At 36.8% G+C, this 18,319-nt stretch overlaps 1 protein-coding gene across 1 annotated transcript; it reads right to left on the bottom strand.

Moving 5' to 3' along the window:
- Window positions 1-495: 495 nt before the first annotated feature.
- On the bottom strand, window positions 496-6,201 carry LOC306758363 (NAD-dependent protein deacylase sirtuin-5, mitochondrial-like). Its single transcript, XM_079243676.1, has 9 exons — window positions 6,126-6,201; window positions 5,105-5,218; window positions 4,017-4,150; window positions 3,602-3,827; window positions 2,544-2,631; window positions 2,371-2,424; window positions 1,716-1,839; window positions 1,425-1,540; window positions 496-1,199 (listed from the first exon to the last, which is right to left on the bottom strand). The coding sequence occupies exons 2-9, from the start codon at window positions 5,202-5,204 to the stop codon at window positions 1,127-1,129; spliced, it is 915 nt and encodes a 304-aa protein (XP_079099802.1). The 5' UTR covers window positions 5,205-5,218; window positions 6,126-6,201; the 3' UTR covers window positions 496-1,126.
- Between the last annotated feature and the right edge of the window lie 12,118 nt (window positions 6,202-18,319).

Raw genomic sequence — 18,319 nt, 5'->3', positions numbered from 1 at the left:
ACCGTTTCCATTTCAGCAGCATAATGATGAAGTCAGATATGTTTCCTCAGCTTGTTTTTGCCGTGACAGCCATGTGAGTTCACTGATGGCCTCTGGGTACATAAATCTGCCTTTCTTCACACTCATGCATATTAACAGAAGACTCTGAACTGAATGGATACTAGCTTGTGTTGTGACTCAGCGGGAGGAAAAAAAAAAAAACAATCTCAGATAGGAAGCTACATGCTGGCATCTACTGTTCACTCTGGGGACATGCAGGGCTTCATCTTCCAAAATGGATGAAGGAAGACATGAATGCTCAGTACATGTCCATTATCAGTTTTATTAATTGTTTTGAATAAATGCACAAACAGTAGTAATGGAATATATAATAAAGATATTGCAGGCAATGAAGCTAGTGACGACTATTTTCATTTTTGACAACTTCCAGCCTCAGACTAATACATATTCATTTTTTGAAGACAGTGGAAAGTATAAAAATGTATCAAATGCATCAATAATAATACATGACATGTAACCAGTCTGATCCCATATTCAGCATTAAACAGCATGAAAAGTATATTATGTTGATTTCCCATCTTAAGCAAACTAACATGACTATATCTCTGTAACATTGGTTGCTTTGCACTTGAGGTTAAAACAAGCTTTTGGTCAAAATTGTGTAAACTGCTTGGAAAGGCACAAGATTATGTCTCCTCATCTGTTCATTGGATAGAAAGAGGAAAGAGGAATACCATACATTGGCACAAAAAGTAACATGTTCTGTTCTACACTATCATTTAAAGCGCATAACTAAAAATGTTACAATCTCCTGCCGATGTTATCTGAATGAAAGACATTTTTCTATGCAAACTACTTGCATAGTGCAACCCACTTCCTTCATCATGCTTCACAACAAGTAAAAGTAAAACCTACTCAAATCTGATTCCAGTTAGTGAGCTCGACGTTCAAGTATTTGGAGATGCATCCCAAAAAGTGAAAGAATTGTACATATTCCCTCAACCAGGCATTAAGATTTAAACAGATTTTAAGACTGGAAAACTGTTATGAAACCTTGCAGCTTTAGATTGCATGAAACTGTATAAGAAAGAATAGACTGATGTCAAAAAGGTTTGCCTGGTGACTCTTAAAAACACTCTGACTCATGCTGAGCCAAAGCTTGAGGCAGTGTTGTTCCGCATGGACCCTGGAAATGGTACCTGTGCAACAGCAAATACACACACAGAAAAAAAAAGAAAACATTAAAAGGTGTAAATTTAGGTTAAAAGGTACCACACTGAAATGAAAACTATTTATAGGTGACTGCTGTTATGTGTGGAAACGGTTTTAGCATGCGGTTGCCTTCTTTTAATGCTAACGTTACTGCAAAAGTAAACAGGTGCTATAGTTTTACACTCCTTCATGTTGGTTGTTTGTAAACTTACGTAAAATGTTCAGTTTTCGGTGTTGTGCTTGTATTGAACTCTGCCACTGGAACGCCCCTGGATGCAATCCGGGGTCCAAACATGGCTGCTGGGTAGACAATAGAAGATGTGCCCACCTATAAGAAAAACAGGAAGCAGCAATGCCCAAAGTGTCAGCTTTAAATTGTTCTGTACAGTTAATATACTTCTGTTTGAAATCTTTACAAAATTCAGAAGAAATACAGCAAAAAAGTTAGACAGTAGGAATAGGTGCCCTGTTATCTAAAAAGATAGATAAATAAATAAACTCACCACAAGACAAAGATCACAGATTTCCATTTCTTTTTCCACCTTAGTCAGGATATGAGAGTCCATAGTCTCCCCAAAAAACACCACATTGGGCCTCAACAGACCGTGGCAGTCTCTCTCGTCACACCTTGATAAAGAAGCGAGAGTCCTTACAGTAAATATGTCAAACTTTTTTTTTTTTTTTTTTTTTTTTTTAATCCCAGAATAAATTGCCCATGATACTGAAAAGATATCTTCTTTTCCTTCCCAAACATATGGGGGCCCATGGAAGATTTCAGACGCTTTCCAGTTTTCCAAATTTATATTGTTTCAGACTCATAACATGGATAATGTTCTTTATAGATTTTATTGTCTTTATTTCATATTTATGAAAATGACTTGTGGGGAAATAGGAAAAGCACAAGATCTTTACATAATAAAAGCAGTTTATGCTTAAAACAAATCAAGCCTTTTGAAAAATATTCCAGTATCTCTTTCACTAAACTACACACTGAACTACACACAAATAAAACACACGTACGACAAACTCTCCGTAGCTCCTTAATTTACTGTCTCTTAACTGAAAGTAGTTAGGTAGTTGTAATAAATACTGATATTATTTAACATATTAAATATCTGGCTCCATGTTGCTATGAGGAAACAATATTTTCAATCCCACCTTGGCAGTTTATCCACAGGAATCAGTGCATCAGGAACATCTGGGCCAGGTGCACTGTACATGAAGGGAGAAAAGCACCAATACTGGGTAATACACTTCACTCACGAAGCGGTCAAACTGAAAGAAGTGTGAATGTTTATAAGTATTTTATATCCTCAAGATGTACCACCTACCCTTTGCCCTTTAAGGCAGCACATATGGGGCTTCGCTTGTTCACGGTCACCTGCCCACAACTCACACAGCGTGTTTCCAACAGACTGCCTGCAGTGGAGCAATAAAAAACAGCTGTTATTCAGCTACCCTGTTGGGTTCATATAAAACATTCATTAGAAGTTGTTCACAAGTAATGACTCTTGCTCTAAATCATTGGAGAAATTTTAGTTGAGGATTTAAATGTTAAACTTATTTTTGCCATTAATGTAAGAAAACAGAAGAACCAGTTCAAACAAACCCGAACTTTTTTGCAAACAATATTCGTTAATTAATGCTATTAAAATCAAGAGTAAAAAATGTGAATCTGTTGATAAATTACAGAATAATTCCTAAATGCATTTAGCGATTTTACCAAAAGAACTGCTTGTGTTAATGCAGGGCTACCCGAGGGCTGGATGATCACATGCCTTCACTATCAGTTTTCAGCCCTGCCTCATTCATACATGGATTTCTCCGGATTAGTCAAACCTTTTGACAATATATACTGTGGATGATGAAATGTTACATTTTTAAAAAAATCTAAATAATTAACTATTTCTCGAAACAGTCTTTCAAAATGTCAAGCCCCTCCCAATCTTCAGTCATGGAAAAATCTGCCTCTGATATGCTCTGCCTATATTACCTGGAGAATTTCCTTCATTAGATGTTCTAAACTTTATAAAACATAACTGGCAATAAATTCACAACTAAACACACTTTTTGCAAACATGGTTCGATTTTTTTTGTTCAGCAGATCTATGAATTAGATGTTTTAACAACACCACTATGCCCTTGTTTCCATTCATTCTGCATACAGAGAAGCTTTGAGATTAGTTCCATACAGGATCTCTAATCCCAGTGGAAACGGTCAAACAGAAAATTAAACTCACTCAAGCAAATTACACACAATCTATTTTTGTTTGGGTTTCAGCCTAAACATTAGGATTCAGTACAACATAAAGCTTCTTTTAATTAAAATATACAAAAATAATCAGGATAAATGTATGGTATGTTGTTTTTTATAGTTCAATTATCTCACCGTGAATCTTGAGTACATGTTTGGACCCAGCTTGTCGGTGAAAATCGTCTATGCACTGTGTGATGACCACCACAGAGCGCCCCTGCTTCTTCAGACGGGCTTCACACTCTGCTATTGCAAGATGGACAGCACTAGGTTTCTTGTTGAGCACAAGCTCTCTTCTGTAATGGTAGAACTCCCAGACTCGAGATGGATTGCGAGAGAAGGCTTCTGGAGTTGCTAGGTCCTGGGAATACATCCAAGAAAGGGGCAACATTTTGGACAAAGCCAGGCTTTACAATCCAAATTCGGAAAGGACTTTTTATGTCTGACTCAGAGGTAACCATAAAATCTTTTCTAAAGGCAAATCCACAAATAATAAGAAAAGATCATTTCTTGTTCTGAAAGTGTGTGAGTTGTACTTTTGTGAAATTACCTGAGACTGCCATTTTCTCCACCTCTCATGTTCTCCCCTGAAAGTCGGAACTCCGCACTCTGCGCTCACACCAGCCCCTGTGATGATTGCTATGTGCTTGGCTTTGGAAAAAGCTTTGCGGAATTCAGACATGTCTGAAAAAAGGGGAATTTCAAAGAAGAGTAGAAACAAAATAAATGAAAAAGTGACTTCAGATCAGGGACCATTCCAAAGTCGCTGCTTTTACTTCTACTTATCTAAAACCCACAGAAGGGGTCTTCTGATGGATATAATCTGTCAGTTAACACCACAATGGTATTGCAATGATATTTTTTAGATTTGTGTACTCCTTAACACTGATTTAAAAGAGGGGCATTCAGCAGATTTAGAGTAGTTATCTACAAAGACTCGGTCACTTAGTTTCTTATTAACTTATCAACTGGTTCCTACTATTCAAGTCAGTTCATCAAAAACTACGTGTTTGTTTATGCTTGATTAGTATGCAACATGTAATTAATTTCATACACATATCTTATATACGAAAAGACTATCTTATAATTGTAAAATCTTACTAAAACCATATGGTTTTAACTTTTGTTCCTTCCTTCTTGTTTCAAATCAAAGTTTATTTCTATAGCACTTTTCATCCAAAAGTGGCACCAAGTGCTTTAGATAATAAAAAGCAAAGCTAAAACAAGGTTAAAAAAAAAAACACACCTTCATAAACATAGAATTTAACCAAAGTCTAACACCTACACTCACTTTTCACACATATTCACATAGATAAAACATATAAAACACTTATCCACCCAATCTTAGGGATCCATCCACCCCAGGCCACTAATCATGACTACAGATGTCACCACCTCAAGACCCACCCAGTCCATGGCAGGCCGGGGCGCCCACCACTACACATTAGGAAAGTGGAGGACACTACCAACCCACCACGACAATGGGAATCTCTGCAACGCTGACTCCCTGAACCATTTGGACCCGGCATTGGTGTGTAGGATCCCAATGGGGAAAACATTGTATGGCATCCATCAGGAAGAACAACTGTTAGTGACTTGAGATTACTCTTTAATGAACAAGCAAAGCTGTTGTTTTACCTGAACTGAGTCTTCCTGTGTCAATCACTGGTCCTGTTGTTACATGTGAGGAGCACATGCGAAGCCCGAGTGAAATGGCAGCACGATTGTGTAGAAGCATTGTTGCTAAAAGAGCTGATACAACACACGGATTACAAAAAAAGAAGAGAGAGAAAAGAAACAGAAAAATCCAATGAAAAGTTTCAGTTTTTACTGTTTTCTACAGTTTTCTTAAAGGTTTAGTAGGGTTTTATTTACTGTACTGTAGTATGGATGGCTGAAATTATCTTAACTTTAAGTTTTCCAACTTTCCTTTGTGTGTAGGCTATTATTATGCATTTTAAATACTGTTTTATAGATTTGCATTTTTTAGTCATCTTAATTGTTGCTATAATCTGTTAAACTGAATACAATGTAAGGCTTTATAAATACATTCAAAGCAATAAGCTCTAACATAACAACTAGGTTTTACATGTAGTTTGATGTTGCAACAAAATTGAAACAGTCAGGGTTTCTTTGTACCGATAAGACCAGGAATGGGCACACAGTTAGTTTTACAAATAATAACTTTAAAGAAAAGAAAATATATATATATATATATTTAAGAATTAAAATTCGTTAAAACGCAGGCAAAGTCTTCTGTTTAACACAAGGATTACCCTTAATCTCTGGTTTGAAAGCTGGAGGGATTCAGCATTCTTGCACAATCTTTGCAGCCAGTCCTTCTATCGTTGTTTGTTGGTCTCTTTCTCTTGAGATAACTAACAAACTGTCTCCTACACAAATACCTTGCTTAAAAAAAAAGTTTTTATGCTTCCTGTAAATGTTTTCAAATCCAACACATGCTGCGAAAATGGTTTACGATGACACCGTGCTCTTAAATCGTGAACTACGTGACTTCTGCCAAGGATCAAATCTAGTCGTGCTTGCTGTCACATAAGCAGTAAATAAACCACAAAAACAAAATATGCAATTTTTTACATTGTGCATACTAAAAGAAGTAGAGTTAAGTGAATTTAATTTTGCGTTTTTGTGTGCATACCTCGCTGTGTGATGTTCTTTTTGTCCGAGTTTTAAACCACGCCGTGTGAGCTTGTTTACCTCAAAGCCTGTCATTGACAACGATGGCCGTAAATGAACAACACTGTCGTAAAGCTGGCGGCGCGAAAGAAGGCTACCGCCATCTAGTGGAAGATCTTTGTAACTGCCTTTCATTCAAAACGACTCATTCATTCTGCTCGCGAGAGTTGGACTGTAACCAAGTATCGTTGCTTGATTTTCCCAATTTTTACATTTCTTTTATGCATTCTATTCAATGTAATTCAAATGATATATATATATATATATATATATATATATATATATATATATATATATATATATATATATATATATATATATATATATATATATATATATATATATACATATATATATATTTTTTTTTTTGTTTTATATATATATATATATATATATATATATATATATATATATATATATATATATATATATACATACACACACACACACACACACACACACACACACACACACACACACACACACACACACACACACAAACACAATTTAAAATTAATTTCGTTTACATCCATGCAGCTTTACCACTTGTCTCAATAATATTTCCCATAAAATGTAGATTTCAAATTTATATTGTTTAATTACTAGGCTAATTACTAAGTACAAAGGGCGAGGCAGATGACTAGAGCATCAGAGCTACTTTCCAAGATGACACCTCTAAGCTCCATAAATACATTAGATAGATCCAATTGGTCAATGGCAGTGGGAACTGGAGGAAAAAAGGTTGGAATGACCATGAGAGGAAAAACTCCTGCATGGGATGTACCACTGACAAATAGCTGAAGTGGTCAATATGAAAAAAGTCCTACCAATGGCCAAAGAGGGTGTGAGTTTGACTGAAGAAGAGCACAGAGTTGCTAATCATGGCAGCACAGGTGCAAGCCTTGAGCACCAGAGCAGTTGAGGTCCAGGTCTACTACACAAGGTGGGATCATAGGTGCGTAGAGGCCCCTGAAACAATCAAGCATCTGACACCAGTAAGATACTGGCAAGAAAAGAATGCACAGAACACCATAATAAAGTAGTCGTCATTGTGTACGGAAATATTGGTGCAGAACATGGATTTGAGACCCCTAGGTGACAATGGAAAATACGTTCCAAAGTGATGGAGAATATGAGCGCTAAGATAGGACTTCCATATACAGAAGAAAAAAAGCTATTGGCCAACCAACTGGTATTGTGACCATGAATTAACAGCAGGGAAAAGCTGTTGTGATTGATCTAGTCATCTGCAATGATAGCAAACTAAGGAAAAATGAACACAAGAAACTGTAGAAATGCCAAGGCCTCAAGAAAGAGCTGGAGAAAACCTGGGAGGTGATGGCAACAGCTGTACCTGTAGTCCACAGAACACTGGAGGCTGCATCCCCCACTCTGTAAAAGAGCACAAACCTGAGAACAGCTAAGATGTGGATGGTACAATTTGCCATGAAACAGTGAGATAAATTGTGCTGTGCATTTCAGCTAATACCCACCCTCAGAGTTGAGTTTTGATTGTTCCTCAAATTAATACTTATTCAGATTTGAATATATAAATACATCATAGCACAATAGCACATATTTGTTCTCATTTCCCTTCTAATGCATATCTAATATGTGCTAGCTCTGGTGCAGGATCCATGCATCTATACATGCATGGACACATGCAAGCACAAACACTAACTCTGAAGTTCCAAAATGGTCATGGTACCAGTATTTTTGCATTATTTCTTATTCTGTTCTGTGTTATTATTCAGAAATTACTCATTTTAGTGTCGTGTCTTCTGACCATAGATTAGTTTTCCACTTTGCCTGAGGTCATTTTAAAAGAACTATGGTTCAAAGAACATGGTTGTGTGCCTGGATATCGCTTCAGACAAGGCTTCTTCTGTGTATGATCCATCTCTAACTTGCAAACTTCTCACAACTTTTGTCTGATATGTTGTTCCACAATTTTTAAAGTCAGAACCTCTGCCCATCTTCATATCTGAGATATTCTGCCTCTTTGAAACCTCTTTTATACCTGGTCTTGTTACTAACCTTTTGCCATTTCCTAGATGTAAAATGCCCCACTGGTTAATTATTTGTACCAGTTACTTGTCCAGCCTTTTCTCATCACTGTTCCAGCTCTTTGGAGATGTGATGCAATTTCAAACTGATCTTATATTTTGTATAAATTGGTATAAAAGCAGTTAAAGATATCACATGTTGTTTATGTTCTATTGGGGAAATGATTGAACGCCTTGTGAGCTTGATTGACTCATTTTAGATAGTAAGGTGGCCCAACACTCTTTGTTTGGAAAATGTGTCACAGTTGATCTTTCAAAAAATATAGACCACAACAATTATCTTGTATTGCATGCATTCAACACAAAAATATATAAAAACAGTACACCACAAAAGAAAAAAAGAAAAAAAAAAGAAAAGAAAAAGAAAAAAAATTCAATGTCACACAATAGTTTTGGTTCTAACTTATCTATACCTGGCGTCACCATGTTCATTATTATTTAATGGCATCTGCTTCACCGTTTGTGTATTATTTTACCCCAGTTTTTGTCTCTCCTGTACAGAAACTCCCCTATAATTACCTCAGTAGACTATCTACTAAATTTTTGGATTATTTAGTCCACTGTAGCCTAAAGCAAATGGATTTTTAATTCGTTCATTAGATCCCATCATTTTTCCGTTGTGTTAAAATTCTGCATTAGACTGATGAGTGACGGACGTGAGCAATAAGCAGATGCAAAATTTGACTTTTTCTTATTTCGTTTGGGGCAGTCTCTGCATATATTGTGTCTCTGTTTAAATTCCTTACACCGTATAACCATTCCACATCCCACCAACGCCTCTCTCTCCCCCCTCCCTTTGTATGTGTGTGTTTGTGAACCGTCTCCTCCCCTTCATCAATAGCTGCCTTCCAGCGTGTGAGTGGTCGTATGGTTCTGCTTCTGTCCCAGTCGGCCAGCAGGCAGTCATCACTGGACCCTGGGTTAAATTGATGGCGACCACTCCAGCCAGCAGCACAGACCGAAGACCGATAAGGAGACTCCGCTCCAAGAGCGATACCCCATACCTTGTTGAAGCCCGGCTCTCCTTCAACCTGCGGACAGGTAAGGACACATCTACCCATCCTGCTCTCAAATCTGATGATGTTTCTGTTCTCCGGATGGAAGGACTGGGTGCGATTATGCTAAAATATGCTGGTTTTACGTTTGTCATTGTGTACTTGTATGATAGTTTTATTGGGAGTTCGTTTAAAAAAATATATCAAGCTGTGTAGAAAGAGAATACAGAAGATAATGTGAATGTAACGATATGCAACTTTGTAGACTAACGCTTTGGGTTGCTGGTTCTTCTTAGAGTAGAATAATGTTTAAAAGTTAAAAAGTTAAACAAGATTTTACAGCTTGGCCACTGGTATGTGTGAATTTTGATTTCGTCAGATTTGGTAATTCAACACAGTTACATAATGTGAAGAAGCTCCAACCAACGTGATCTCGAGTAGCTCAAGCTTTGGCCGTGTTTGTGGAACACAGCATCGAAATGAACATCCGGTTTGTTACTGCTTTTTCTCACATTTTAATCACAGTATTTCAAACTGTGATAGATTACACGATGATGCTCTGGTTAACAGCTCCATCACCATGTGTGTTGCATCCCTAGTTACCATGGCAACTTGGCTGGCTGAGTCAACGAGATTCAGATCTCTTTCACTATGGTATAAATAAGACACACACCGCATCCAACAATCTGTTTTAGATTTTATGACAGCCCTGTCATTCTTCTGAACTCTTAATGAGCTTTGATATGTGTGCTTCATTTACAACATGCTTTTCTCTCATTAGTCTCACTCACCATGGGGATCAATGTGCACAAGTCTGATAATTAGAAATTAAATTATAAGTTGTGTGTTGCTTGTTGTCTTGGTTCTTTTGAAATACAAGATTCTAAATAACAATCTAAAGCTGCTACCATGATACACACATAGATAGATAGATAGATAGATAGATAGATAGATAGATAGATAGATAGATAGATAGATAGATAGATAGACAGATAGACAGATAGATAGATAGATAGATAGATGGATGATTGTAAGTGTGTGTCATAAAAGTCATTATCTTATAAAATGCCAGTGGTAGGAAGATGACTTGAGAATTTTAACAAAGCCGCATGTTTTCTCTTTGTAAAACCCTTTGTTAGTATTTGTAAACTTTAAAAAACACTCAGAGTGCAGACCTCCACCAAGCAGCTCATTCCCACCCACATTGTGATTTCCACCCTGTGTTCTAGTCCTACATTCATTTTATGTGTATAGACTAGTACAATCCTGGATAATGAATCCACAGTTTCTTGGCATTTGTTGCATGTTTAGATCTTTATTTGTTCTTTTCCAGTAATGAAAATTCCCAAGATCTGCTATATGTTCCTGTTCTGGATCACAGTATCCATAATTAAGCTGGAAACCAGATCTAACTTGATATCTTATAAAAGCTGTTGAAAACCTCAGTGTTTTTTGGTCAAGTGCCATGACCATTTACTGTGGAGTTATATGCATCTATTTAATGAAAAAGGGCCACACTTACAATGATAATGAATCCTTAAAAAAAAAAAAAGAGCCTGGATCCAGGTGGTGATCTGGATAACGGCTAACATAGTCAAATGTAAGTTAGATCAAGACCGATCCTCAGATATAAAAAAAAAATTGAAATCTGTCCTGTACATTTGCGTAAAGTTGTTAAATGACAGACAAAGAAATATAAAGACAGACAGATAAATAACTTATTAACACATTCTTGGCGGTGGTAAATAATAATTTTGTGGGAAAATGTCTCATTCAAGTTTTAATTAGACCCATATATTAAAAAATGAAATCAGGAGATGTGCAGGAAATGTAATAATATTTTTTTATTGTATTATTTAGTCTTAACAGAAGGAACACACAGACAGCTTATGTTATCTTGAGTCAAGTCTCTGGGCTTTTGTACAGCCTGTTATTGTGATGTTTCATCAGCGTCCAGGTGAGCCCAGTCACTAAACTGAAAATGTGATTTTGGATGAATGAATGAAAAGACAGTTCTAAAATGTTGCGCCAGTGCCTATGAGTCTTTGGAAACAAGCTTGTTGTGGATGACAGCAGACTGCCATTTGTCTCTATGCTCCCGTTCCCCCCTACTGTATAACAAGCTCCTACAAAGCACAAGTATGGTACGGGGGCGATTTGTACAACAGCTCAGTTGACTCATTTCCACCTGAAGAAGTGGAGCAGGATTTAGCTTGCTTATTGCCAAGGAAACCAAAAAAACCTTGTGGTTGTGTGCTTGGGTCCTTAATAATGATAAATGAACGGGTGCTGAGGATGCAAAACATGAACTAAGAAATAATCTGTGTATTTCATGACCACCCAATAGCTTTGCTTTCACTTTCTGATTTTTTTTCTTCTCCTTACAGTGCTTTTAAACTGGCCTAATATAAAAATGATGGCCCCCATAAAGTGTAGAAAACTGTGACAAGATCTCTTTTTTTCTGAAAGTTTTGATTGAATTAATGTTTTTAGGAATGGACTAGGTCTTCATAAAACCCAGAAAATTGACTTTTATTAGCCAACAAATTCAAGCTAAGACACTATCAGCCTGCATGTAATTACATATATTTGTTTAATAATGCAGAAGAACAATTTAATATACTCACATATGGATCTGTCATCCCTTTTCGGGCTAAGTCTTCATGTCAACTTTGATTTTTACTGCTGTAGCATACAAATGACACATACCCTGTGGGTTTTAATGGAATCAGAAGGCATGGATTTATTGCTCTGGCCTGTTTAGAGTTGGCACTAAACTAATTTGCTCTACAGTTAAATGGCTTTGCACACAGTCACAAAGACATAACAATATAACCATAATGGCATCATTTACTGCACAACTGTCAACAATTGTGTCATCTGCCAAAAAAAAATCTTGAACAGATAAAGGTAAAATGAGATGATTGTACCTATCTGACAAGTTTTTTTATGAAGCATTACCATATATCATTAGCATTGCAACGCACATTCATGAACACAGAAAAAACATCTGGAACTGACAGTGTTTGTGGAACAACAGCTTGCTAAGGATTTATGGACTTGTGATCAGTTTGGTGTGCATTTTGCTGAGCTCAGAATAACTGTCCATGAACATAAATTCCTTGTCAGTGTGGATGCGTCTCCTGCTGACACAGCATTTGTCTGGTTGGAGGAGACTGCTTACTTTTATTTGTCCATCACTCAGAAGCTTTACTCAGCAGCAGTCCTGTCTCATCTCTGTCTGCAGATTCATGCTTCACACAAGAAATCCAGCCCATTATCACAAACATGCCTCTCCAGAATACATTTGACATCTTTGCACTTCCCCACATCTTTGTTTAAACGCTTAAACAAACCTCTTCACTCTGTCCACCTCTTCTCCTTTGTTGTTGATATTCCTCATGAAACTAATGGATCTGCTATTGTGGGATGCAATAACCTGAGTGAATGCTGAATGATTACTGCAGTTATATCAGAATTTGGTAGCATTTAAATGGGGGATAGTGGATACTTGTGACTCATGTTTTCAAGTGGAAACATAATTTCTTTTTATGTTTGTTTTTATTTTGTCAAAATTGTGGCATCAGGGACTGAGGAAACTCTAAAATTCCATTAGGCTAGCAATTTTTCAGTTCCCTTGAAGTATTGCCCAAACTCAAGCACTCTTTTAAAATCTAATTTACTGGGACAATTCACAGAAGTCATAAAATTACAGTCAATCAAATATGATGGGAAACTAACTATTAGAGTTATTAACACGTTAATTAGATATTTACTGAGGTCATAAATCAAATCAAAACTCATTTTCATAGAGACATCAGGACAGATCACCCTGTTTGTAACCTGCTGGCCAGGTAATGTAACCAGTAACACATAAATCTGTGGTTAGTATGAGCGCATGAACAATGTGTAAGTGAAGAACAACATTAGACAAAATAGGAAAATCTAAGCACAGTACCAAATAACAAAACACAAGAACATAAGCAACATCTTATAATTCACAAAAATATATTAAATACAATGACATTGTAGACAATATACTCACAACTAAAACCAAGAAAATAAAATATGTAAAATTAGAAAAAGAAAAAAACAAAACTGTCAACTGTTAAGGTGGGGTAGTGATGAGGACCCAAATGCCAGTACAGTTGGCAGGCGGGATCAGAAACAAATGTTTAATGTAAACCACGACACAGGAAAACAGGCAGGACATGATGCAACACGATGGACTGGCAAAGAACAACGAAAGCCAAGAGGAATTAATGCAAAGAACAGTAACAAGATAAAGGTGGGATGACTAAACTTAATGAAACCAGGTTAACTAACAAACAGGAAGGAAAAATAACAGGAAACCAGAGCTGAAGATGACAAGAACTACAGACCCAACAACAGAACCACAAAATCACCACAGTCAACACCATTTTGAAAAAAACAGAAAAAAAAGTGTAACAGAAATGCAATCTTTTTAGGGAAATTCCGTGATTATGCTATATAAAAATTACAACACTATGAAAGCAGAGCACTAACACATAAAAGACAACATTTCAATTGATAATATTTTACCCAAAGAATCAACAGTACATACAACAGTATATGTTCATGATTTCTGTTTATTGTTGTTTTGAGATGTGTTTTATTATTCAACTGTGTTTTCTCCAGTGCTGATCTGTTCTCTGAGGCCACTGTAGTAATCCATTAACTAAAAGTATACAAGACTGGACTGTTTGATAAGTAATATTAATGACTGCACATTTATTGTAGGCCTATGTCATCTGGGCCAAACACCTGAATCTTGTGAGGGGAAGCCAATAGCTGGAGCTTCCTTCAATATGCTGGACCTGCATGCAAACACACAAAGCTGAAACCCAGACTTAGCTGCACTGCAGATGTAGCAGGACAATTAGCACAAGGCTTTGCTTGTCTATGTCCAACATGCATACTTTATTAAAATTTAAATGTGTCAATGGTATTATTATGTTAAACCTAAATATGCAAAGAGATGCAGTTTGAACATGTTACATTTCAGATTTTTATGTTAAGACTTGGCTTTATGTTACAGCTATATTTAGGCTAGAAAAACAACAGAAACAAAACTTCCCACCACTCCCTGTTCTCTCTCTGTTGCAATTCCAGTTTACAGCAAGCACCGCTGTCCAAAAGAGAACAATCAATACACGCCAGATGCATAGTAGGACAGGGCACATTTCTGCTGCAGAGCACCGTGTGCCAACTGACGATTCACAATATGTCCGAAAAACACTTTACACAGACACTGGGATATATTAAAGCTTCTCTGAAAGGTATGTGCACAGAAATGGTGTGTCATCTTTTCCAGTACAGCATTTGGAAATGGGAAATCTGGTCAGATTATCCAATTTCTGATATGCAAAAGGCTACTGAAGGTGGCTATGAGGACAAAAACAAGCAGGATTTGCAATCACCAGTTAAATCTGTCAGTAATTTTTCATTTTCTCAAAAGAAAAGGGACTTTCTGATTAAATTGCTGGACTGAAGCTGGTGCAGAGGCTAATGAATTTGTAATGTTATAGCTGTTTGGAGCTACACTACAGGCTATTAGCAAATGTGTTTAAGAAGTGTTAATTAGTAACATAAGATTTATGTCAGTTCTCAGTCTGTGTCAATTTATGTCTATTTGAAAGCCCACATCCTAATCTCCAAAACACATGCACATGTTAGACATTAGAAACACAGGAGAGACAAATAACACTGCATATAATTAGAAAAACAAACTAATATGTCAAGCATCCAGTTTCCTTTCCTTGGCTTCAAATGGGCCCTTTTTGTGCTGAAGCATCTTGGGTTTAAATAAAACATGAGAGGAGAAATCAGAGCATAAAATAGCAACAGTATATCCAAAACTCTTACTGTATGCATCTGCTGCATAAAATTTCAAATGACCATCAGTGCCACCTAGCCTTAACATCTGCCAACCTCTCCACCAAGATGGTTTTATAGAGGGAAAATAGGCAAGGGTTTTATTATGAGAGCCTGCTTGAAAGCTGCATTTCTCTCTTTCTCTCTGTCACACTTGGAAGTGCTAGAAAAGCTCCTGGCTGTGATTCGCTTTCAATGTGCCAGATGAGAAATAAATGCCTTTTTCAAAAGCCACCCAAGCTGAATTAAGCTGCATGATGATGTGCTTACGGGTCGTATTTATAGTAAATGTGGATTTACATTGAGCAGAGAGGGGTAAAGATTCCACCGCAGTATGTTAGGCAGCATGGCCAAGGAATTATTATAGTACAGAGAGCTCTGCCTGAATCACTCTTACTCTCAAGTGCTGCTTCTACAGAATTTAAAGCGACATGCAACTTATTCATCTGGGGAAATTTTTTTTAAATGCCTCAGGGGGATAGGTGGATTAAATGCCTGATATCTACAGTAAAGATAAAATTAATATTCTCTGCAAATACTGCCGAGCAGCGTAAGTTCTCAGCCATTAAGCAGAGATGATAAATGTTTAAAGACAGGCATTTGTTGCAAGTGTCACCAATGCAGTCCCCGTGGTGCAGCAGCTCTTTAGGACCTTTCTGCTGAGTAAGTGTCTTCAAGGAGTGAGACACCCCTCAACACTGCTGCAAGCCTGAGACTCAGTTCAATCAGCGCTGCATTGCACCACCCAGCGCTCCTTCAAAATTATGTGAAAACTTACAGCACATAATTGAAACCAGATTATTATTCACTTTTAAATAGCCTGATATCAGTAAAATTATTAATATTGCAGTTCCACATTTGATAGGCTGTGCCTGTGTGTTCTCCTGGTCGAAATTTATGAATGGAAACATTGTGTCTCACCTTCTTTTGAGTAATGCTCTTGAAATGAAAAAGAGGAATGTTGTGTTTTATTTACACCACAAAAGAATGCAGTAAATTATGCCTGCTCAGTTACATAAGCCTACGTGAAGATAATGCAGATGTAGATATACTATATTTAGTCCTTGGGGGAATTGCTTATTTGCAGTGCACCTTCTTAGATGAAAATAAAATAGATGAATTAAAAAAAACCAAAAACATACCTACTATTCAACAAAATGACTAATGGAAACAGAAAACTAAAATAGTGCATTATATGGGGAGTATTAACTTAATCTTGTACATAGTGTAGCTACAGTATAGACTAATTTGATGGCTGTTTTGTGTGTTACACCATCTTACGGTGGAGTTATTTTTTGGGGCGGTAGTCTGGTATCTGCTGCTGTCTGCAGACATTGATTAGTTAACCCTTAATTGAACCAAGCGGTTAAAAAAATGATGTATGGATGTATTAATCTATAGTGTGTATTCTCATTGACTGAGCAAGAAACAAGAAACTTGCTGCCAGAGGAAATAAAAGCTTCTTTGCAGACAGAGACAATGTGAACGCCTGAGAGGGATGGTGCAGTCAGCCAACAAGAATATATGAAAGCAGTTGCTGGCGATTGCTTTCATCCTGTGTAATTTTTTTTCTCTTTCAGATTTCATTGCTGTAAAGTGATGCAAATGCCTCTCAGTTTGTTCTTTTGTGACATCATAGCCTATTATATACACGCAGAGAACTAAAACATGCATTTTTTTTCTCAAACGAAGTGCATACAGTAATTATAGTGGTCAAAAATCTACTGTACTCCTACAAGAATTATTTTACTTTACATAATAATATTGTTACTTTACATAATAAACCGCAGTCCATAACCCTCAGTCACTTCCTCCACAACACTGTCTCTAAGTAATGGAAAGCTAAAGCTAAAATGACAATATAATTTTATGAACATTAGAGGATGATTGACAAATGTAACCAAAGAAATTACATAGACTAACCATTTTTGGTGGTGGTGGTGGGAGGTAGGGGGGTGGGTAAGAAAGACTGCGTGACTGAAAATGCCATTTTATGCTTTGGTATCCTTTGGTAGTTTGTAAGATGTAAAACAAATCAGATAACAGGTTTTGTGAATGGAATACAGTTCAACTCCAAACAAGCTGACGAAGTAAGTACTGGGTCACCGCTCATCTCTAGTGGAACTATGTCATGTCTTATTCGTCACAACTTGATATAAAACACTTGGCAGTTATGTGTTTAATTTTTAGTTGGCTTACACTTTTTAAAGGTTTCTTTCCCTCAAATAGATGAGAAAATCATGACCATCAACACTTCCATTTTATTTGTAAATCAGTTAATCGTTTGGTCATTAAAATGTCAAAAGCACAAGCATTTCATAGTTCACGTTTATTTTATCACTTGTCTCCCAGTTTCATTTCATTTGATTTGGATTCAACTAGATTGTGTGCCTGCCTTTTCCCACTGCAATTATACTAATTTGGGTTTCTTCAAGCCTTCAGAGAAACTGTGAATAGATTTGCATATTTTGTAAAAGACTGCTTGAAATAGAAATAGAAATCACGACATTAGCAAAATGTTTTTAATTTATTATATATATCTGTCTCTAAATCAGGGGTGTCGAAGGCTGGTATCTGGCAGGTTTTTGTTGTTTCTGTCGACTGACACAGCTGATTCAAATCAAATGGATCCAGCAGCTTCTTCTCAACCTACTATGAATTTTGGTCAGGCGTGTTGGAGCATGGTCACAACAAAAACCAGCAGGATATCGGTCCTCGAGGACTGAAGTTTGACGCCTGTGCTCTAAATGATAAAATGGCCATGTGTATAAATATATAAAGATTCTGTTGATGATGAAGCTTTTCAAGCATAACTTGTGCAGATTTAGTATACAGTCAAATCTTTTAACAGTAGAAGTTTACACACAGGCTTTTTTTCCCATGTGACCTAAGACAAGCTCTTTTTTGAAAATGTTTTGCATCTCAGACAAGTGAATAATGTGTTATTTAAGATTTTAATTTACAGTAATCTAAAAGCTTTGCTGAAAACGTCACACACAAACTTACTCAGTTTGACATGCTTGGATAGATATGGTGCCAACAAATAGGATCCCCCATTTGTAACAAGCCCCACCATCCTCACACTTACAATTGTGTGGATTTTCAGATGAGCTGGATTGAGCCTGTCCCACGTGTCACACAAGCACAGCTCTTTCCCTGTGTATTTATAGTGATGCCACTTAAAGTTTGGTTATTGATTC

The sequence above is a fragment of the Telmatherina bonti genome, assembly GCF_933228915.1.
Source record: "Telmatherina bonti genome assembly, chromosome: 7".
Lineage (NCBI taxonomy): Eukaryota > Metazoa > Chordata > Actinopteri > Atheriniformes > Telmatherinidae > Telmatherina > Telmatherina bonti.
The sequence above is the reverse complement of the archived record's forward strand: the minus strand, read 5'-3'. Positions and strand labels throughout refer to the sequence as shown.

Bases quoted from the DNA above. Each gene is read 5' to 3' on its own strand.
- LOC306758363 (XM_079243676.1), bottom strand. From the start codon at position 5,204: ATGCTTCTACACAATCGTGCTGCCATTTCACTCGGGCTTCGCATGTGC. The intron at 4,151-5,104 runs GTAAAACAACAG...CCCTTTTTTCAG, and splicing joins CACAGGAAGACTCAGTTCAG to ACATGTCTGAATTCCGCAAA. The intron at 3,828-4,016 runs GTAATTTCACAA...ATGTATTCCCAG, and splicing joins GGAGAAAATGGCAGTCTCAG to GACCTAGCAACTCCAGAAGC.